The sequence below is a fragment of the Stegostoma tigrinum genome, chromosome 2 (assembly GCF_030684315.1).
Source record: "Stegostoma tigrinum isolate sSteTig4 chromosome 2, sSteTig4.hap1, whole genome shotgun sequence".
Classification (NCBI taxonomy): Eukaryota; Metazoa; Chordata; class Chondrichthyes; order Orectolobiformes; family Stegostomatidae; genus Stegostoma; species Stegostoma tigrinum.
In genome coordinates this window covers 13521917-13544758 of record NC_081355.1, presented here as the reverse complement: position 1 = coordinate 13544758, position 22842 = coordinate 13521917, and the positions used below count along the sequence as shown (strand labels likewise).

The window sequence follows — 22842 nt, the reverse complement described above, 5'->3', positions numbered from 1 at the left end:
GATGATCAGATGTTGCCCAAGTCTACCCTGCTTTTTCAAGAAAGGTCAATGGATCTTTTGCCAAATGTTATGGGTGATGTCAGTTTTGCCAGCATGTATTGCCCATTCCTAATTGCTCTTGAATTAAGTGTCTTGCTAGGCAGGTAGATGCAAGTTGAGAGTTAACCACATTGTAATCACTGGATCTGTAAATCACATACAGGTGAGACCAGTTTAGGTAATGTCCTTCCCTGAAGGACAATAATGAACCAAATGGATTTTGGTCCTTCAGACTCTGACTAGTAAATTCTATCACCTGACAGATTGTATGGCTGGACTGTTTACATCAGTGTAAAGACTTAATACAGAATTATAAAATTGATGAAAGAGTTTGCTTTTGTAAATAGGACCAGGAATAAGTCACTTTGCCGTTTCAGCCTATTCCATCATTCATTATAACAATGGGTGATAATCCAAATCAGTAGTTGTTTGCTTTTAGCTCTTATCCTTTTGATCATTCTAACCTTAGATAGAGGTTATATCCAAGCCCTCCTCAAATTCACACAATATTTTGGTCTTGACTGCTTTCTGTGGCAGCAAATGTCACAGGATCGTAATTCTCCAGGTGAAGAAATTTCTCCAACTCCATTCTAAGGTAGGACTTACTGAGGAGTCCGTGTCAAGGGCTAGCCAATTCCGTGTGATCGATGAGTGTAAGGAGAACCGTTAGTTGGAGCAGAACCTCTAGCACCTTGTAAGGGAGAAATTGATAAAGTCGAAGAAGATGCAGGGCTACAGAGAACATCTAAGGCAGTTGGATTATTGTTGAAATTCTCAAGCAAAAAATCAGTAACAAGGGGATGGGCCAAGTGGCCACTTTTCTTTGCTGTAAACTGTATCTCCACTGTTTTTTGAACCACTTCACCAACCACACCCTATTGGGCAGCTGCCCTGCCTTCAATCAGTTAAAGTCTCTCCCTTTGGGCCCTGCTTTCTGAAAAAGTGCACTTGATTTTTTCTTCCTTGTAAAAAGGCAGTTTTTTTTCAAAAAGAAAGTCATTTCATTTTTAAAGAAACCTGTGATATTTTTCAAATACTTGGAAATAAATCTGTCACCATCTCACCACCTCTGAATATTTGGGGTTTATTCATGCCTGCACGGTAACACCTTGCATTTCTACATTACAGCTTTTACATAGTGCCACAAAACCGTTGAATAGCATAAAAGACATTCTTGATTCAGGCAGTGTCTACTAATTTTCATTCTGTACATAACTACTCATTTAAGTTATCAATTAAATAGTAAGGTAGATGTCCAAATTGCAATTCATTTGGCTTTCGTGCATTTTGACTAATTTTGGTTGACTTCACAATTCTAACAGTTGAGGAAGAGAAAGTGAATGTTTGATGTTCAAAATATATATAAAAATAGCATGGTTTGTAATTCTGTCTACAGAAACTGAGAAATTATAGATTTTGTACCCCCTTATATAACACCCATTGTACAGCATTATAATATTCTCTTCGTAGAAATGTATTTTTGCAAACAATAATTCGTAGAAAGGAATCCAAAATTGAGCGTCGTACTTATTTCCGACTTTCTGAGTTAACAGTATTTAGCAAAACCTGCACCTGTACAATATGTTGCGTCCTTCACTTTTTGTTCTATGGCATATTGGCCATCATCTGCTTGATCTCTGTCGATGTCCCAGAAAGGTCAATGTGTATTGTGTGCTGACCGAGAGTTCCATATTCCAGCACAGCATGATTTGCCATACGTACCGGATGTCAATCGAAGATACGCATTGACCAGTTGCAGTTTGAAATTTATATTGAATCTACCTGTGGCTGGAATATGACTTGTGACTGTTAAAGCTTTACCTGGAAAAATGTAAGGTTAGAAATTTCAGGTATAATAAATAAAGCTTGCTTTTTGTCTTCCTCTGTCCCCTGGGGTCTGAATCCACCCCAATCCTCAGATTTAAATTGTGAGTGTATTTTTGGAAGTAGCCCCTGTGCTGAAATGAAACTCCTAATGAGTGAAAAGACTAGGTGAGAAAGTGGAATCTGTATTGAAAGCCAATGGTATTAGCCATTTGTCTTCAATAGCTTCAGGTCTATTTAAGCAGCACGTTAAAGGAGGAAAGGAGGGATTTTTAATGAAATAATTCTGGAACTTAGGATCCTAGGAAGTTGGAGGCATTACTACAGAGGAATGACCAGAACATTGTGGATACTCAAGGGGCCAGAGTTGGAGGAGTGGAGATGTCCGAAGGTTACAGGGCTAGAACAGGATGATGGCATGGGCCTTTGTAAAGCCTTGGATGAATTTGAAAACAAAAGTGATTTTTAAAAGCCAAAGCATTGCTTCACCAGCCCAAATCAACTATAAACATCAGCCAGAAGGATGTGAGGAGATAGCTGGAGACTTTGAGCCAGATTTTCCCAGAATCAGAAGGATTCATGAGTCCTTTAAAATAGTAGACAGAACCTAAACCCCCAGTTACATTCCTGGCAGCCCAAACTTCAGATGGTGCTGGGTGAGGACACGTTCAGGTGTAGCACAGATGATGGAAACATGACTTCTGTACCAGTGTCTTCAGTCCCTGCCACAAGTTCTATATCCTAGCCATCAACTCCACTCCTTTCTCAGATGGTTTTTTGATACCCAAGGAGAATGCTTGCAAATTTATCTGACCCGAGTTGAGCTTCTGACAACATATTTGCAATACACCTGAGCAACCATTCCACATCTGCAACACCCTATTCCAACCCTGAAAGGAGGTCTTGTAGTGGAATGGGTAGCATCCCTGCCCTTGAGCCAAGAGCTCCAGGTTCAAATACACTTCAGGAAGATGGCCAAGGAAGATGCATTCATAACACAATCCGACAGATCAACTATTGATCTGCAAGTCCTTCCAACACAGGCTAAGAGTGGTGGGGAATTGCCACCTGTTGAAAAAATATTGCAGTTTCTGCCATCACTATTCATGGTTCCAGACTACAGCGTGCGTGGAAAGTGAGTAACTCAGACTCCTGGGGAAGGCCAATTTGCCTCAGTAGGCTGGATGGTGGGTGTGGATCAGATTGGTGCCAGGTTCAATTCTGGCTCGGGTGGACTCATCAGTTGCCTGCTTGCCGTACCCATGGTGGAAGACATGGCACTGAAAGTTGGTCCTGCCTTCAGACAGACAAGGAGAAGAACAGTAACTGATACCACCTGTACCTCAGCTTGTCAGCTATTAGAACGCTCAAATCTGTTTTTCTTACCTAGAACATAGAACAGTACAGCACAGTGCAGGCCCTTTGGCCCATGATATTGTGCCTACCTATTATCCTACTCTAAGATCAAACTACCCTGCACACCCTACAGTTTACAATCATACCCCTACATTATTCTGTCTTCTCGAACTCTGGGCAAGCCTCAAACTTATTCTATCCTTGGCAAACTTCAAAACTCTGCTGCCTATCTAAGTTTGCAACGAGGCCTGTTCACCCCTGCATTCCCTGACCTCCATTGACTACCGGTGAAGCAACGCCTTGATTTTTAAATTCTCACTTTTGTTTTCAAATCACCCCAAGCCCTGATGGGGGACCACTCCATGGCCCTATCTTTTAACTCTGGATGGTTATAGAACTGGAACAATGTTTCCACTCCTCCAATTCTAGCCACTTAAGCAACCACGACTGTTAGTTATTCCACTGCAGTCATGCTTCCAGCAGCCTGGACCCAACATTCTGCACTTTCCCTAGAAATTCCTCCTTTTGACTACTCTTTTCTCCTTAAGTATGCTTTCACTGAGTTTTCAGTCATTTGTCCTTGTACCTGCTTATCTGGCTTGGTGCTGAATGTTATTCAGTAATACAACTGTGAAGCAGTTTGGGGTATGTGGAAATAAATATCGTTATTTGAGTAATGTGCTGAATTTGTGATAAATTTGGGAATCCATTAATTGGTAGCACCAGTGTAAAATTAATTTATGAGGCTCAGTAATTGAGTTTCTTCCATTACCCAAGTATACAGAGAAAGATTGTCAGCCAGACATTTACCGGCTTTTGTGTCTAGAAAGCCTTTCCTAAAGGTCATAGTCAGTCTGATTTGACTCATTTAAACCTTTTTCTAGTTCAGACATTACACAGAATGTTCTGTGGGAAGTCCTGGGCCTTTTAAAGAATGGATTCAAGTAGCAATGCCAACGTAGAATTGTCTGCACAGAAATGAGACTTGGTAAGGTTAATACTACCTCTCACCTGTACCATAACAGCCAGAAGAGAGTCTGGGGAGTACAAAATTTTTTTTACAAATTACATGAAGCATCCATTTAAAAAAATGACAATTAGGTCAGGGCAATCTGACTTTTGTTTCTGTGATTTCAATGTCCCTCCATCTGTAGGAGAGAATGCTTCTCATTCACTCTCTTTTTTTTCTTTTTATCTCTTTCTCTTTATCTGTCTCTCCCTTTCTCTTTCCCTGTTTTCTCTCCTTCCACTTTTTTCTGTGTCTCTTTCAAACAAATCCGCAGTTTCCTGTATGACAAAGGATGTAGAAAACAAAGGTGTGTTTATGACAGATGTAAGGCAGAAAATATAGTTGAGAACCAACAGGAATGCCAAAGGTTTAATACCAAAGGAAAAAGCAAATAGAACTATGGGGGGAAAAAAAACCACCAGCTAACATAAAGGGAGATCCCAAAGACTTCTATAGGCATATAGAAAATAGGTTAAAGAAGGAGTTGGCCAATCAGAGACCAGAAAGAGGATTTACAGACAGACAGGTGGCATAGCTGAGGAATTGAATAAATATTTTTTAAATGTCTTTACAAAACAGGAGGATGCTGCCTAGGAGTTGGCGACAGAGAAAGAAACTCTCGTCACTAGAATCATAGAATCACCACGGTGTGGAAGCAGGCCATTTGGCCCATTAAATCCACACCAACTCTCCAAAGAACATCCCACCCAGAACTGGACTAGATGATAATATCAGTGCAGTCCTGATGGGGTTGAAACTTCTGTTCTATAAGAATTCAGTGATTTTTTTTTTCATGCTCTTCCTCTCTCTCTCGTTCTCTGTCTTTCAACCATCTTCAGCAACGCAACTGTTGTCCATCCAAGGAATCAAGTGGTCCTGCTATGGAAGCTCCCAAATGGTGGCGCTCATCACTCACTTCCTTGTCCTTGTGACTCTGCTGTGGCATCCTCATGTCGGTCCAGTGTTTTAATGACAGAGGAATGGCCACCCACTAGTTCCGCCATGGCCAGTTTTACCAACATAGAAGCAAAGGAAGGCTGTTCAGCCCCTTGACCCTTACTTCCAATCTGATCATGGCTGAGCTCTGCCAGTTTGCACAACTTTGAACCTTGACCTTAGGTACTGTTACCCAGTTTTTAAAATAATGTTGCTCTCATTTGCCCACCCTGCCACCAAAACTAGCAGCGTTGTGAACATCATTTCTTTCATATGCTGACAAGTAGCATCCGCCAGCAGGAACCTATGGCTGTAAATAGCAAATTGAAACATGATACACATGCCAGGAACGTGTCTGCTAGTGTATTTCCATAGCATCATTCACATCCTCAGTATGCCTGTATTGCACCTCTGCACTTAAGAAGCAGAACTGAAGAGGAGTGAGGTTAGAAACTGCAACCAGTAACATACAGCACATTCCGACACACAGTTTGTTTCTTCTGAGGCATTACTCAAAGGTGGACTATTGATCAGGAAAATAAAAGTAAATCGTAGAATTGTCACAGTGGAGAAGGAGGCTAAATAACGCACTGGGATCTTTCACATCTGCCTGAGCAGTTTAAAATGTTTCTAATCATATCTCAATAGATTGTGCTGATATCCAGCCTGATTTACATGCTCAATACCTGAATATGATATCACAGCCTCTTACTCAGACTGAGACAGACACATCGCCTAATTGACGTGAGGTTAAATGGACACCATCATGATGACTGGTAACATCAGTTATCTTTTGCGTTGTGCCTGACCTGAATATTCATACAACCATTAGACCATAGCCTTGGGCTTTCACTCATTCTTAGAAGGTAGGTTTCTTCCAACAACAATCATTTTGAGGTAGAGAAATTGGTAACAGCAGCTAATTTCATTTTTATTTCAGCCTAACAGACTGTTGTACTCAGAAAACTGTTATTTTTGCACTTGTCTAACTATAGAACTGCCTTTTTGAAATTGTGTCCTAGGTCAAACTCTGAAGTCCTAAGAATTGCCAATGTTCCCTTGACTTGTCAGTTTTCGGAATTTACCAAGAAAGTGGCTAAAGTTTCCACTATGACTTAAACCAGGAATGTATCACTACAGAATCGACTGTTCATGGAGAAGATAAGAACCCCTTAAGTAGGATATTATTGGCATAGAGAGAGTGCAGCAAAGGCTCACTATACTTACTCCAAGGCTGGTGATACTGGCCTATTCTGCTTTCTCTGGAGTTTCAAAGAATAAGAGGTGATCTCCCTGAAACATACAAAATATTAAGAAAATAGACAAACTAGGTGTAGGTAAATTGTTTCCCCTGGTTGGGTAGTCTAGAGCCAGGGTGTACAGTTCAAAGTAAGGGGGAATGTCACTTAGGACGTGACTGAGATGAGAATTTTGTTAAATTCGGAGTTGTGAATCATTAGAAATCTGTACCCCAGCAGACTCGAGGATACTTGGGCTATTGAGTCTATTTAAGATAGTGATTGACAGGATTACAAATACAAGGGACACAAAATTACAGAGGAAGTTGTTGAGAAGAAGGAATTTACATGATGCTCCCCCATGATTCACTTGAATGGCAGAGTCAGTTTGATGAGCTGAATAGTCTACTCCAAAGTTCCTGTTTACAGTAAGAACTGTATTGAAGATGCCTTGTTCAATGTCAGATCACAATGTCAAAACGTCCAACAACATCACTGTGGTATAGAGGAGCTATTTAGTAGCAGTCTCTATGATGTCCAAATCAGCAAGTGCTCCTGCTATGGAAAGAAGTCCTCCACTATCCCTTCCACTTTGTTTTTCCATGCATTCATGTTGACCTGGCATGCTTTCCTCGACATTACTGTTTAAATGCCCCAGAGTGAAGTTACCTGTTCTCTCACTTGCAGTAGGATGCAGTGCTGTGAGAATCTTTAATTGGTTAATCCAACCTTTAGGAGTTATAAAAGCAAAATAATGTGGAATCTGGAAGTCTGAATGGAGCATAGAGAATGCTGGAGAAATGATTGGGGGGAGATGATAGCCCTGTGCTATTATCGCTAGAATATTAATCCAGAAACTCAGCTGATTTTCTGGGATCCACGTTCAAATCCCACCATGGCATTTGTGGAATTTGAATCCAATAAAAAATAATTTGGAATTAAAGAATCTAGTGATGACCATGAAACCATTGGAAAAACCCAGTTGGCTCACTAATGTCTTCTATCCTGATCTGGTCTGGCTACATGTGCTTCCTGACCCACAGCATTATGGTTGACTCTCAACTGCCCTCTGAAAAGGCCTAGCACTCAATTGTATGAATCACTACAAAGAAGTAAAACCAGACAGATCACCTGAAATTGATGAAGGCACTAGAAAAGGCAACGGCAGAAACCGCCCTGTCAGATCCTGCTCACTAACGAGAGGAGGCTAGAGCCAAACTTGAGAGAGCTGTCTCATGGACCAATCAAACAACAGTCATACTCATGGAATCATACCTCATAGACACCACAATCACTATCCCTGGATACGTTCTGGTCTGCCAGCGGTAAAGACCCATCAGAGATGATGGCACTGTGGTATACATTTGAGGGAGTTGCCCTGGAAGCCCTCAACATTAACTCTCACCCTGTGAAGTCTCACGCCATCAGGTTAGGCTCACAATGGTAAGTAATATTTGCACCCACACAAATGCCAAGCTATGACCATCTAACAATAAGAGATTATAAAACCACTGCCCCTTTGCATTCTACAGTGTTACCATAACGGAATCTCCCACTATCAACATTCTGGGGTTTACGAATCACCAGAAATTTAACAGGATTCACCACATAAACACTGGTTAGAAGAGCAGGTCAGAGACTAGGAATACTGTGATGAGCAACTTATCTTTTGACTCCCTAGGAATTGTTCACCATTGACAAGCACAAGTCAGAAGCGTGTTAGAATACTCCTTATTTGTCTGGATGGGTGCAGCTCCAAAAATACTTGAGATTTGCCACTGTACAGGATAAAGCAACCCACTTGATTCACATCACATTTACAAGCATCCATTGCCGCCACCAACGCTCAGTAGCAGCAGTATGTATTATCTGCAAGACGCACTGCAGAAAGACCCTTGGACGGCACCTTCTGAACCCACAACCATGTCCGTCCAGAAGGGCAAGAGCAGCAGATACATAGGAACACCACCTTCAAGTGCCCCTCTAAGCCACCACCATCCTGACTTGGAAATATATTGCTGTTCTTTCACTGTCGCTGGCTCAAAAATCCTGGAATTCCCTCCCTAATGGCATTGTGGGTCAACCCACAGCAGGTGCACTGCAGCGGTTCAAGAAGGCAGCTCACCCTCACCTTCTGAAGGGCAACTAGGGATGGGCAAGAAATGCTGGCCCAGCCAGCAACGCCCACGTCCCTCAAGTGAATCAAAAGTATTCGGCAGTTCTGGCAGCTCCTGTGGAAGGAGTTAACAATTTTTTGAGTCCTGTATGACTGCTCTTCAGAACTCTGTGTCTTTTCCTTTGTGAGCCATCGTAATTTTTGTTGCTTAGATTTGAAGCAGCAGTGGGAGGGGTTGAAAATGCAACTTCACACGTTGCTACCGCAACCATGCACTTTGCAACATGATTGCGCCCCAATAAACGATTGAATAAGAATCAGAGAACACAGCAAAGGGGTGCAATAATAACCCTCCATGGGAGGGGAATCTTCTGACTTCATTTTGTGCAAACCTTTCCCTTCACATCATTGTTGCTACAGGTGATTAAATCCACCTCTTTGACTTGCATTAGTGATGTTAGCTTAGTGGAAATCCTCATGCAACTTGCCCTCTGTCGTGAGTTAGATTGTTCTGTAAAGAGACAATTAGTGTTGAGATGTTGCTGAGTTTCAGAGTGTACTCTCTACAGTCAAATGCTCAGCCTGCATCAATTGCATGTGATTAAAAGACTATGCAGCTACATGGAACATAATCTACCTCTCATTGGAATTGGTGGGAGGGTCCAAATATTGGTCCTAGGGAGATACTCACACCCTTCCCTCCATCTTGGCCCTTCAGCTTTGGGAGAGAAGGCGCATAAGGTACCCTTCTGACCCGCCACGAATTAAAACCCTGGGATGGTGCATTAGTAAACCATTTTAGGGCCTCAACTTACCATCAGCCTCGATAAGCTGCCTTTCCAGCTTCCAACAGTAAAGGTTAGGCCGGTTGGCTGGTTCTTAATCTGTCCCAATTTGGGAGCAGGAATGAGGGTGGAGACTGGGAAAGAGGAACAGTAGTGGTGGTAAAGGAGTGGCTAATGAAAACCAAATCTGGCCCTTGCCTCAAAGCACCCCTCTCCCCAGAAATGCACACCGGCTAACACAGCTCCTTGAGGTTGCAGCCTCTGATTGATTAGTGGGCTTTGGATTTCAGTGTCAAGTCTCCTGTTTGGATGAGAAACTTAGCAGCTAGCATTTGAGTACTTAATTGGTGCTTGAGTTGGCGAACTTTGCCATTAGTGGGGGAGTTATTCACAGCTCAAGTTGCCTGCCCTAATGGTTAATGCAGTGACACGCCATCAAGTGAGTGTTTGAAACTCTGTAGTTGTTATCTGTTTGGCTGAATGCTTTGCATTGAGGAGGAGTGTCACTGTGCAAGTGATATTTTGTGATAATGCATATTTTGCATTAAACACTCTATTTGGGTCAATTTATCTTTTAGGTCTTCACAGACTGTGAAGTTTCTTGTTGTTTTATTTCTGGGGTTCTGTGTCTCTGATTTTGAAGGCTGTGTCATGGAGAGCTCCCTTTTGGAGCTTTGCACTGCAAACTGTGAGGCATTGTTAACATCACCAGCAACAGCTTAGAAGACAGAAACATTAAAGTTCATTACCATGGTTACCTTCACAGTCAGTGATAATGCCATACTTGCGCTGAGGTTTGGGCTAAGGCTAAATAATTGGCAGGTTTCAGTGACAAGTTCCACAGGTGAAACCCAAATATTAGTCATTTCTGTACAGGCAGAATTACTCCTGAGACTTAACATGATCTTTTTGTTGAGAGAGCCCTTTTCCCATTTCTCCACCCTCTTTCAGCAACTGCATCGCCTCTGCTCATTATAACTTTTCAAAAAAAAAGACAAAATGGAAAAGTGAAGTAAGCTAATCATAAAGATTGGGATAAAATAGGCAAAAAGAGAGGAAAAGGTGAAGTGAGGAGCCTGACACATACAGTTAGTGTGAGTCACCCCTACTCATCAACCCGATAGAGATGGAGAGGTTCAGGGCCTTCATTCACCTTTCAGATACCTCAATGGCCCACAGTTTACAAAAGGAGCAAAAGAGGAAACAGGATTGTAGACCTGTCAGCCTTACTTCAGTAGTCAGGAAATTGCTAGAATCAATTATAAAGGACATAATAAATGGACACTTGTATAAGGATGATCTGATTGGGCATAGTTAGCATGGATTGGCAAATGGACTTCATAGAATCTTCATAGATCATCATAGAATCCCTACAGTGTGGAAACAGGCCCTACAGCCCAACAAGTCTGCACCAACCCTCCAGGGCATCCCACCCAGACCCATCCCTCATTACCCCACCTAATTTACACATCCCTGAACACTACGGGTGATTTAGCATATCCAGTCCACCGAGCCTGTGCATCTTTGGACTGTGGGAGGAAACCGAGCACCCGGAGGAAACCCGTGCAGACACGGGGAGAATGTGCAAACTCCACACAGACAGTTGCCTGAGACTTGTTGGAGTTCCTTGAGGGTTCTCCTAATACAAGCAATAAAAGGCAGTCAATGGACATAGAATACTTAAATTTTTACAAGGTTCTTGATGTCCTTCACAGGTGGTTGGTTTGCAGAATTAAAGCAGATGGACTAGGCGGTAATGTTCTGGAATGGATTAAGATTGGCTAACTAATAGAAAACAGAATCTGAATATATGGATCATTCTTGCATTGGCAGACCAGTGAGATATCATAAGGATCAGTACTGGAGCCCCAGTTATTCACAATGCATGTCTGATTTGTATATGGGGGGACCAAATTTGGAGATGATACAAAGCTAAGCAGGAATGTATGTTGTGCTAAGGAAAGAGATGGGACCTTTTTTACTCATCTTCTAACTGTGGTTCCAGCTGCACATTGAGTGGACGTATTGAATCTGATTGTTTAGAACTCCCTAGATTCTAGGGCAGTTTGCAAACATTTAAAAGGTAGTGAATGTAACCTCAGTATTTAAGAAAGGAGGATCTGATGGAATAGGAAACTATAAGCTGGTCAGCATAAGGTAAGCAGCATGCAGAATATTATATACTGTAATTAAGGATATGGTAATGGTGGAGGGGTTCACTGAAAGAATCTTTAAGCAGAGTACACAGTGATCGATGACAGGAGAAATTATATTCGACAAACTCTTGATTAAAGCACTTTATGAGGATGTAATCAGTAAGATTGAAGAAGGGACACGTAATGAGTTATATTTTTTAGATTTTAAAAAGCAGTTATTACACAGAATTAGGACATTTTAGACTGCGGGTAATAGAGTAATAAGAGCTGAGGACGGATTAGTGGAAGGACTTAGTCCTCAGCTGTTTTCCCTCTACCATTTCTATTGGAGATGTAGATCAGGGACCTGAGTAGCATTCTCAAAATTACTAATGATATAAAGTTAAGGAGGAAAGTAAAGGGTGAGGTGACAGAAAAAAAGCTGCAGAAGGTTATAAACATAAGGCGAATGGACAAGGATGGAATATAATAACAGTAAGCTACTCTGGTGGGAGAAAACATCATATTTTTGAATGATGAGACTTTGGCAAAAGTTGTGTTCAGAGGGAGTTAGGTGCCCTTATACATGAATCACAGTAAGCTGAAGTGCAGCTACAGCAGGGAATTAGTAAAATAAGTGGAATGCTAGCTTTTGTTCCAAAGAGATTGGAGTACAAGAACCGATGAGCTTCACTACACGAGGTGCTTATTGAATGGGGGGACAGAACAGGTTTGAGGAGCTGAACGGCCTCCACCTGTTCCTATGATGAGACCGCATCGGGAGTATGATGTGTAGCTTCTGGTCCTTTTTTCTTGAGGTAATGACGTAATTTGCCCAAGAGGGAGTGCAAATTGTTGGGGTGAGTGGAGCTGGTTCACATTCCCTGGAGTCTAGCAAAACATGAACTGATTTTCCTGAAACATAAGGGGTCCTTCTTAAGGGACTCAACAGAGTAGATGCTGAGTAAGTGTTTCTGCTGGTTGGAGAGCTTAGAATATAGTACATAACCTAAGAATGAGGGTTTGAATGTTTATAAAAAGTAATTTTTTTACTCTGAGTCATAATCTTTGGAATTGTCTCCCTGAGGGAGGATGCTCAATGGTTGACTGTATTAAAGATAAAGATTGGTTGATTTTTGGTGTTAAGGGAATTAAGGGGATACTGTAGGAAGGTGAAGTTGAGGTAATATATTTTATTGAATAGCGGAGCAGGGCACACGGTCTGCTCCTAGTTCGTAGACGTGCACTGGATATTGCAATGACACTTTCAACCTTGCACGCCTGGAACAGTGGTCTCCTTTGGAGAGAGTGCTCAGAATTGGAAACAGTGCAGCCATAACGATAGCCAGTTATACCAGTGGCAGTGTGTTGGCCTACTCCTGTTCCTGAGTAAAATGTGGCTTAAGTTTTGCTTTCTATGACCAGATAGATTTCTATGACAGTCATTTTAAAATGAATGAAATGCATGAAGCGAAATAATCAAATATTTCTTTTCCCAGCCTTATCAATATACTTAGTGTTGAATCTTTGGACTGGCAGGCCATTGATTTACAGTGTTGTTGTTCTGAGGACGGGTCACCACACCCAAAACATTAACTTTGTTTTTGTTCCTGATTTACAGCATCTGCAGTTTTTTTTTTAGTTTTTACAAATTTGTAGTGATTGATTTTTGTTTGGCTTTTCCCCAGGGTCAAGTGTGGATTAACGGCTTTAACTTGGGTCGTTACTGGCCAGCCAGGGGACCCCAAGTCACTCTGTACGTTCCTGCTCATATTCTTAGCACCTCTGCAGTGAACAACATCACGGTGCTGGAACTGGAGAATGCACCATGTGGGATTGAGCTAAACGCAGTCTGTGCTGTGGAATTTGTGGACTCTCCTATTTTGAATGGAACCACAGCTTACACCAACTTTCACAGTAGAGCTTTTAATAAGCAGTCTTGGCATGAATGACCTGAATGGTTAATGTGTTGCTGATCAGGCATCATGCCGTAGTATGTGAGGATGACTATTTGAGGACTGAAGTCTCTTTCCCCTTTTCCATTGAAACTAATACTGTTCTATCACTTCTTTTGCCTTACTGAAGCAAGTTGTTAAATAACCAGTGTTGCAGCCATGGAACCATCTTGGGCTTGTGTGGAAGAAATAAAACTATGAAGTAGAGATTCATTTGCACAGATCCACAAGTTTTCTCACTGCACTCAAAACTGGTTAAAAGCCGTATAGAGCCTTTGACAGTTTTTCACTGAAGAAATAAATAAAATGTTTAACAACATTGAATGGTCAAGAAATGAAACCGAGTCTGTGGGGTGACCACAGTTGCGTTAATTAGATTACTACTTACCTTTGTTTGATCTAATGCAAGGTTTGAAAAACAAATCAGGGCATGTTGAAACATTATTAATGAACGTAAGTAATAAATTCTGGCTACTATCAGATTTCCTGTTATATTGCTAGTGCAACAATAAAGACTGAAACCATTTTAATTTATTCACTTTATTCATTTACCTAAGCAATTTTGAATGTCAGAATGAAACAGTTTGGGCTTTGATGGGCTTCCTCTAGGACACTGCACATCCCCCACTATCGTACTATTCGTTCTGCATGAGATGTTGGGAATGTAGACACAACCTGCATCCACAACATTGGATAAACTGCAGCCTTAGGCTTATCCCAACTGCTGTAAAGTTCAGAGACGTAGTGTCACATGTTCCACCCACCTGCTGTGTTTCAGTCTCAGAAGAATCAAAATCTTGATTAACAATGCAGAAAAACTCTTACACACCATTTAAAGCTTTGCACCCCATTAGATTAGATTCCCTACAGTGTGGAAACAGGCCCTTTGGCCCAACAAGTCCACGCTGCCCCTTGGAGCATCCCATCCAGAACCATCCCCCTATAACCCACATACACCTGAACACTACGGGCAATTTGGCATGGCCAATCCACCTAGCCTGCACATCTTTGGACTGTGTGAGGAAACCCATGCAGACACGGGGAGAATGTGCAAACTCCACACAGACAGTCACCCAAGGCTGGAATCGAGCCTGGGTCCCTGGTGCTGTGAAGCTGCAGTGCTAACCACTGAGCCACCGTGCTGCCCCTATTCTCAGTAGATTCTCAGACATCATCATATTTGGCTGGCTGTGGGCAGCAAGGTTGCTGTGCAATTCCCTGAATCGTCACTCTAAGTCCCATCTCTGCTCTGAACTTTCACTTGTCAGTACATTCAGCACCAGACATTTTATTTTTTGTTTTTAGAGAAATGGATTTTCCCAAATTCACTCTTTCTTGTGCTTCATAACGCAGGATATGAGGAAACAAAAGAAGTAACCTTAGGGTAATGTGTGACGAAGTACACACTGTGTTTTATTGAATATCTCACACCCAGAAGAGCAGGGATATGAGAAACAGCATCCACTTTCTGTCATACCTGAAAAACTGCATTCCACCCACCCTGCTGACATGGCAACCATCAGAGAGTGTGATGATTATATCCTCGCAATGCTGTAATATCTTTAAGGAGGGCAGAAATGCAAGGAAACAAGAGGAACAATAAACACAAACGATCTTGGTGGAAATAAAAAAAGACTTCAGTGATACTGATCATGCTAAGGTAATCTGTGGATCGAGTGAATGAAGAACAAAAGATGCCAAAATCAGCTATGTGTTACCTACGGTACTGTTGATAGTGAGGTAGGATATACAGCAAGGGATGTTTGAATGCAGTGATGAAGGAAGCATTTAGCAAGGACAAAGCACTGATTAGAGATTTCAATTTCCTCACTTTCTGAAGGAAGCAAAGCTAAAAGACAATGGACTTGCAGAAAGTATTCAGGCAATTTCCACGACGATTCATTTTAGAACTGGTGGGTGTGGGTCTTACTAGATATAGCAGTAACTAAACTTATTTAATCTGGAGATAACAAGAACTGCAGGTGCTGAGCCCCTTCCCCCTCCCCAGTCCTGATGAAGGGTGGAAACCAGAAATGTCAACTTTCCTGCTCCTCTGATGTGCCTGACTTATTTAGCCTGGTGTCAGCTGTGGTTCGGTTAGTATCACTCTCTCTTCTGACTCACAAAGTTCCAGGTTCAAATCCCACTTGAAGGCTGGAGTTTGAAGGTCAAGGCTGACACTCCAGTGCAACACAAAGAGAGTGCTGCGCTGTCAGAGATGGCATCTTTCAGATGAGATCTTAAACAAAGGTCTCAGTTGTCCTTTCAAATTGATGTAAAAGATCCCATGCATTATTTTCAAGAAGAGCCAGAGGAATAATCCCCAGTGCCTTCACCGTATTCATCTCTCAGCAAATATGTCAAAAAATGATTTCTGCCCATCATCACGTAGCTTACATGTGGGAACTTGCTGTGTGTAAATTGGCTTGTGCATTCAAAAAGTACTTAATTGGCTGTTGAATGCTTTCATGCAGCTGACAATCTTAAAGATGCTATAGGTGCAAGACTGGCTTTCTTTAGCCACCTGACAGTGAGAGAATATCATGTAAATATAGTCAGAACGACTGAATTTGATATCAAGTTTGAGAGGGAGAAGGAAGGTTTACACACAAAGTCAAAACTTAAGTAAGGTACGCTTTGAAGGGATGAGTAATCAGTTAACCACAGTAGGGGTGAGCAATGCTATAATGAGTAATATCCAGTTCAACAATGGGAAGTATTCAAAGAATTAGTTAAACAGATATAAAGAATTTAGATGAAGAACTAGTGTGACATGAAGGGGCAAAAGTAGGACAGAACTGTTGCTGAAAAGGGAAACGTGTTATTAAAACTTTGTGTCCCACACTTGACAAGACAAATGCAAGATGCCAAATTTCAAATCATCATAATAATGTATACTACAGGAGAAAAGGGTGCTTCCTCCTTTTTGAATTACCTAGGAATTTAGAATGCTAGTTGCTTTTTCCATGGCAAGGCCTTCACTAATCTTAGAAACATAGAAAATAGATGCAGGCATGGACCACTCAGCCCTTTGAGCCTGCTCCTCTATTAAATATGACCATGGCTGTTCATCCAACTTGGTATCCTGAAGCTTTCTGAAGAAGGGTGCCAACACGGGTGTCATGGGCCAGATGCTGGAAAATGAGATCAGCATAGTTAGAGATAGTAAGAACTGCCGATGCTGGAGAATCTGAGATAAGAAGGTGTAGTACTGGATGAACACAGCAGGCCAAGCAGCATCAGAGGAGCAGGAAAGCTGATGACTCGGGTCTGGACCCTTCCAGACCTGAAACGTCAGCTTTCCTGCTTCTCTGATGCTGCCTGGCCTGCTGTGTTCCTACAGCTCCACACTGTGTTATTCTTAGTATCCTGTTTCTGCTTTCTCCCTATAACGTTTGATTCCTTTAGCCCTAAGAACAACATCTAATTCCTTCTTGAAAACATTCACTGATTTGTCCTCTGTCTTAACCTGAAAGAACATGAAAAGTTATGGCAACATGTCCTATTCAGCTGCGCTGCTGGGCAAAAGTTCTACCTGTGTAGCTAATGTACTGCAGTTGATAATTTGGGAAAAGACCATATCATGTTAAAGTAAGAGGGTCACACAACTGGAAGGGTAGAAATCCTGTTGGCTGAGTGAGCTTTGCAATGAAACTACTGGCTACAAAGAAGGTGATAAGAAAATGAATAGGAAAGACCCTGAGAAATGATTTTCTTGAACTGGAGTGACCCCTTGACAAAGAGGGCGCAATCCTAAAATCTTAGCTGTGTCATTGGGGGTAGAATCCAAGAATACCTCTTTACAGAAAACATGGTGAAAATCTGGAACTCTCCTCTAAAAGGATTTAGATTAGATTAGATTCCCTACAGTGTAGAAACAGGCCCTTCGACCCAACAAGTCCATACCGCCCCTTGAAGCATCCCACCCAGACCCATCCTCCTATAACCCATACACCCCTGAACACTACAGGCAACTTAGCATGGCTGATCCACCTAGCCTGCTCATCTTTGGAGCGCAGAAGGAAACTGGAGCACTCGGAGGAAACCCACACAGCCACGGGGAGAACATGCAAACTCCACACAGTTGCCCGAGGCTGGCATCGAACCTGGGTCCCTCTCCTGGATGCTATAGGTTCAATCGATTGAACTATTCAGACAATAGTAAGGTTCCCAAGAAATATGTGAATAAACATGACAAAATAGGATTGTCAGAAGTGTGCAGCTACATGCCAAATTGCCTGATTTGGTTTTCAATAACTATTTCTGCCGAACTTCTGTCAGAGAAACTTTACTGTCTGTCTTGCTTTTTATCAGATAAGATCTGTTCTGACAGTGTGCACCAGAAGCAATTCCTGTGAGTTTGTGCCTTATTAACATCGCAAAGCTCTCTGGTATTAATTCTATCAAGCTGATGTTACACCTGATAAAACTACAGACACATTGTTGAAGAAGAAGTTAATTAGTTACATTTTATGCAGTTGTGCAAAAGACATTCTCACTGAAGTGAAAGTTCTGTTTTTAATAGACAAATTTTCCCCACAAAGAGGAAACAAATGGGAAAATATTGCGCAGGTTTACCCTGAAAGCCACCACAGTTCCACTCTCTCTCATTGGAGAGAGAGAGGACTGGTGGTGGCTTAATCTGAGGGTCACCAGAACTCAGGTGAGGGGTGAGGTGGAGAAAGAGAGTCCTTCATGGTAAAGCTCAAACAGGAAATAGCACGCTTTTCCAGAAATTGGGAGAAACCTTCCCTTCTGAGGAAAGGTCACTGGACCCCAACATTAACTCTGATTTCTCTCCACATGAGAGCTGAGCTTTCCCAGCCATTTCTGTTTTTTTTCCTTCTGCTATGCCTGAATCCGGACACTTCAGAATTACCCTCCCTGAACCCAATTGACTTTAATTTTACTCATGCTCCTACTAACTCCACATGATTGCTCAAAATGCAAAGTCCAACCCTTCTCAACCAGAGTCATAAAGGAACAAGAGGCTGGAAGAACACAGTAAGCCAGGCAGCATCTGAATGAAAGAAGCGGTCAACATTTCGGGTATTACACTTCTTTCATTGACTGCTGCTTTCTTCAGATGCTGCCTGGCTTGCTGAGTTCTTCCAGCCTTCTGTCTGTCTACCTCAGATTCCTGCATCTACAGTTTTTTTTCTCTCTCTAATAAAGGAACAGGTTACTGAAGATGGAAAGAAAAATCCGAAGCATAGATAGCTTAGTGGAACAGGGAGACAGATATCAAATGTCATTAAATCTGTTGAGTAATGCATTTGAGAACACAAAAAGAGAATGGGAATGTAGACTGAAGAGAGGACTAGGAGTTCAGTGATCAGAAGTAATGAGGAAAAAGCAACAGCCTCTTGGATTTTATGAAAAGAAGTGTAGATTCAATTTTTAATTCATTCATGGGAATTGGTGGGTCTCGCTGCCAAGGCCAACATTTATCGCCCCCATCCCTAATTTCCCAAAGCGCAGTTAGGAGTCACATTGCTACAGCATGGAATCATGTGTAGGCCTGATTACTTTCAGAAAATTTCCAAGTTGCATCAACCAAGGGCTCATGAGCCTGTTTGGAGTTGTAAAGTCCTGGTAGGACTAAGCTGGAGAATCAGTGAGATGCTTATTAGTCAGTGCTAATCGACATTTCAAAAGGAGAGCTTGAAGTGTTGTAATGGTGGTGGCAGTGCCAAAACATTTTGACTGAGAAAAGCATCTAATTGCGACATTTTACTAAATTTCACAGACTTGTAAATAGGAATTTATAATAGAGATAATGGGAACTGCATATGCTGGAGAATCCGAGATAACAAAGTGTGGAGCTGGATGAACACAGCAGGCCAATTTATAATAGATAAACTTTCAGTGATTGTGTACAGATTTTTGTTATTTTGTTATGCTAATTTGGTTTAATTCAGAGACCATACTGAGACTATCAGAATACACAATGAGGCTTGGCTGAACATCCAGATAGCCACTATTTTTGAAATACCTGAGCCCCTGGTTGATTGGTCTTTGCTGTCAAATTTACAATAATTATTTGTACAAAATTCAGAGGTTTCAAATGTCTGCAGTTTGAGCTATTGGAACTTTAATGGGTATGGATGATTTCATTGTCCTGTAGTAGAATTTTTCTTTATTAGAAGCTCTTTTGTACATCCTACCGTCACTACAGCTTTCATTGCTTCTATAGTCTGTGGTAGGCCTTTTGAAATTGCTTTTAAAGGTTCCACCATGTAGATGACCGTTCATGATGCACCTAAAGTGCAGTGAATGATGACTCCTTAAAGATCTAGCTTGACTCTGTGAAAAGTTGCAGAGGAGTAGGTTGTGCCTATCTCAGCAAAGGAGTCAACCAGGCCGGGAGGGTTGGATATAGTTGTGTGACCTCAAATCACCGACAAGACTCACGGGCAGTCCTGAAAATCAGAAATGGGGTTGGGGAACCCCGAATCAGATCTCGTCCACCAGTTTCAAAATATTCCAATTCATCCTGACTCAGAGAAAGTTCAAGCCATAAAGGGAGAACTCAACTGAGTGTGACACCAACTAACCTTAGTAATATATTCACCTCACATGGTTTCTTGTATGTAATCAAGACCAAATGCATTCTGCAAGTGAAGCAGAGTTGGAGTTTGGATGGATTAAAGCATAATGGATTTGAGGCTGAGAAAGAAGGAGGATAGGAGAGATGGCAGCAAAGATGTAAGAGGAAGCAAAGGATGGAGAAAGTAAAGAAAGAGATTGGGGTGGGAGAACAGGGGAGGAAGAGGAAAGGGTAGAAAACAAGGGTGTGGAGAATCAAGGAAGGAAGATCACAATGGTCAAAGGAACTGTGCAAAAATGGGTGGTTAGGTGATTTCCCACATTGCCATATGAGAGTTTTTTTTAACTCATCATGGGATGTGGGCATTGTTGGCTATGCCATCATTTATTGCCAATCCCTAATAGCTTAGGGGCTAAGAGTCAAACTGTGGGTCAAGAGTCACCATGCAGGCCAGATTAGGTAAGGACGGCAGTTTCTTGTCACATTCCCCTGACAGTCAACATTTCACCATGGGCAACACAAGAGTTTCAGGGTTCACTGTATGGACAAGGATCGAAACTGTAGCCAATAAAAATAGCTTTTATTGAGCAAGTAAATGAGGGATTTTTCACTGCAATGCCTCTTTTGCATGGGACGCAGTGCATTGCTTACAGGAAAGGGTCTGCACAAGTTAATATTGATGCAAATCAACATTTCTGGATTACTGCAGGTCCATTTTCAACCTGAGAAGTACCTGAACCTGTTGAATGGAGAATGGTCTTTTCCAGATTGTCACTGTTTCACACTTCCACCAACCAAAATACCGCCCAGAGGCCAAGCCAGCAGGATAGGCTTAGGTTAAAGAACCAGGGGCGTGAAGAAAGTGCAATAATAAATCAAGGCAGAATCTTAATAGACTTAAAGTAAACAAAATGAAAAAATACAGAGAAAAAAATTAGAAAATAAAATATATGGAAAAAATGTAGAAAAGCAAAAAAATAAATCAATCTCCTGGTTGATGGTTTTCACTCCAAGGCATTGAGAGAAGTCAATGAGAAAAGTGTAGACCAGAATTTTACACCACGGTCACCATCACAATTCCATACACTTGATCTAGCTGTCGGGCTAAAAGCTCTCTGCACCCTGACTTGTCTATAATAAACATTAGATAGGTCTCTCTGTCTGATTATTTTTCTCTGAGATCTCTATCGGTACAGAACAATAGTTATTTGCCCAAAAGAAACAGATGTCAAGTGCTGATAATTTCTGATATTAATACCTCACAGATCTGGTTGATTGGTATTTTGTTTGGGTTGCAGCAAAAGCAAATTATTTCTTAAAAAAAGAAAATTGTGAATGGGTGATTTTTAGAGCAGTTCCAGACTTGCCATCATTAATCAGGCTTCATTGGGTGAACAGATTTGGAAATGCCATACATTGGCATGGAGACTATACAGGACTATTGGAGGATGAACAGGGTCATGTATTTGTATATAGTCTATAAGACGGTGGAGTCGTGACATGACGTAACAAAGTGTGGGGCTGGATGAACGCAGCAGGCCAAACAGCACAAAAGCTGACATTTCGGGTCTGGACCCTTCATTAGAAAAGGGGAATGGGGACAGGATTCTGAAATAAATAGGGAGAGAGGGGGAGGCAGACCGAAGATGGATAGAGGAGAAACTGCTCAATGTCCAGGCATGACTGGTATTCATTGATGTGTGGGTGGAGGGGGGCAAAGGTGAGCCCCTTGCTGAGGACTGACCGTTCGTCCTCCGTCAGGGGGAGGTCTGGGGGGATAGTGAAAATTCGGCTGGGCTCAGTGTGGCTGTCTTCTCTGGGGTTGCTGGCTGTAGAGGCTGTGGGTGGAGTGTGTGTTCCAGGACTCACAGGGAGAAATGCTTCAGAAGGGTCTCAGTGTTCTGAATGTAGCTATGGCAACGGTTGGGGACAAAATGGGAAGGCTTGGATGTGGACTGTCGTCCATTGGGGATGATCTGGTTCTGTAGGCAGGTGCTGAGGAAGGCGATGTGGCTGTAGTACCTGGTTTGCTTCAGGATATGGTCAAGCAGTTTCAAGGCTGAAGAGATTACAAGAGAGTTGCAGTGGGAGAGAGGTCCCCTGAGGTTTTTCTGGAGGGAGGAGGGTAACTTCTTCAGGTTATGAATCCTTAGAAGAGGCTTCGCAGTGGGGTTAAAATTAAGGTCAGAGATAATGGGAACTGCAGATGCTGGAGACATGACTTGGTACGGTGCATGTGAGGGGCTGTGGGGATTTTGTGAGTGTGTGGGTGGTATGAACTACCATGGAGGAGTCAGGGGACTGTGTGTATGGAGAAGCACGAGTTGGCATAAGCTTGTGTAGAAGGGGTATAGTGTTATTGATAAGGGCTTTTGAACTTACCTTCTACTTGAATCCAGACAATGGCTCACAACCCCTCTGATGACCAGACAGACAAGTCCTTGAGCAGCTGGGCCCAACTCCACAGTAATGTAGGGTCCAGGAGGTCTGAAACCCCTCAATGGACTGGCCTGCTCAGGTTTGCAGGGGGTGGAAACATCTGCATCCTTACCTGGGACCACAGAACACTGGGGGCACCAAAAATGGTGCAGACATCTCCTCGCAACTTCACAAAATTTCAGCCCATTACATATATATACTTGCTATTTACCCTACCAAAACAACTGATCATTTGAAAGACTCGCATTGCATCACCTCATTTTTTCTGGAGGAAGGAGCTCCAGTTTGTTCAACCTTTCCAACTGGGTATAATTTTCCAGTTCTGGTACCACTCTATTTAACCTCCTTTCAACTTTCACTAGTCAGGAGGGGCGCAGTTAGCTCAGTTAGCTGGATGGCTAGTGAGTCATGCCAACAGTGTGGGTTCAATTCCCACGCTGCCTGAGGTTACCATCAAGAT

General features: G+C 42.2%; 1 protein-coding gene and 1 long non-coding RNA gene across 3 annotated transcripts in view; both read left to right on the top strand.

Annotated features, from left to right (window-relative positions):
- The window catches only part of glb1 (galactosidase, beta 1), a 72930-nt gene extending 59011 nt beyond the window's left edge, over nucleotides 1-13919 (top strand). For both annotated transcript variants that reach the window (XM_048563857.2, XM_048563852.2), the window contains one exon: nucleotides 13127-13919. In XM_048563857.2, the coding sequence (XP_048419814.1) occupies nucleotides 13127-13390 (264 nt within the window). In that variant the 3' untranslated portion in view covers nucleotides 13391-13919. The remainder of the gene's footprint in view (nucleotides 1-13126) is intronic.
- A 1032-nt stretch (nucleotides 13920-14951) lies between these two features.
- The window catches only part of LOC132210713 (uncharacterized), a 35047-nt gene continuing 27156 nt past the window's right edge, over nucleotides 14952-22842 (top strand). The window contains exon 1 of the long non-coding RNA XR_009446895.1: nucleotides 14952-15053. This is a non-coding gene — a long non-coding RNA (uncharacterized LOC132210713). The remainder of the gene's footprint in view (nucleotides 15054-22842) is intronic.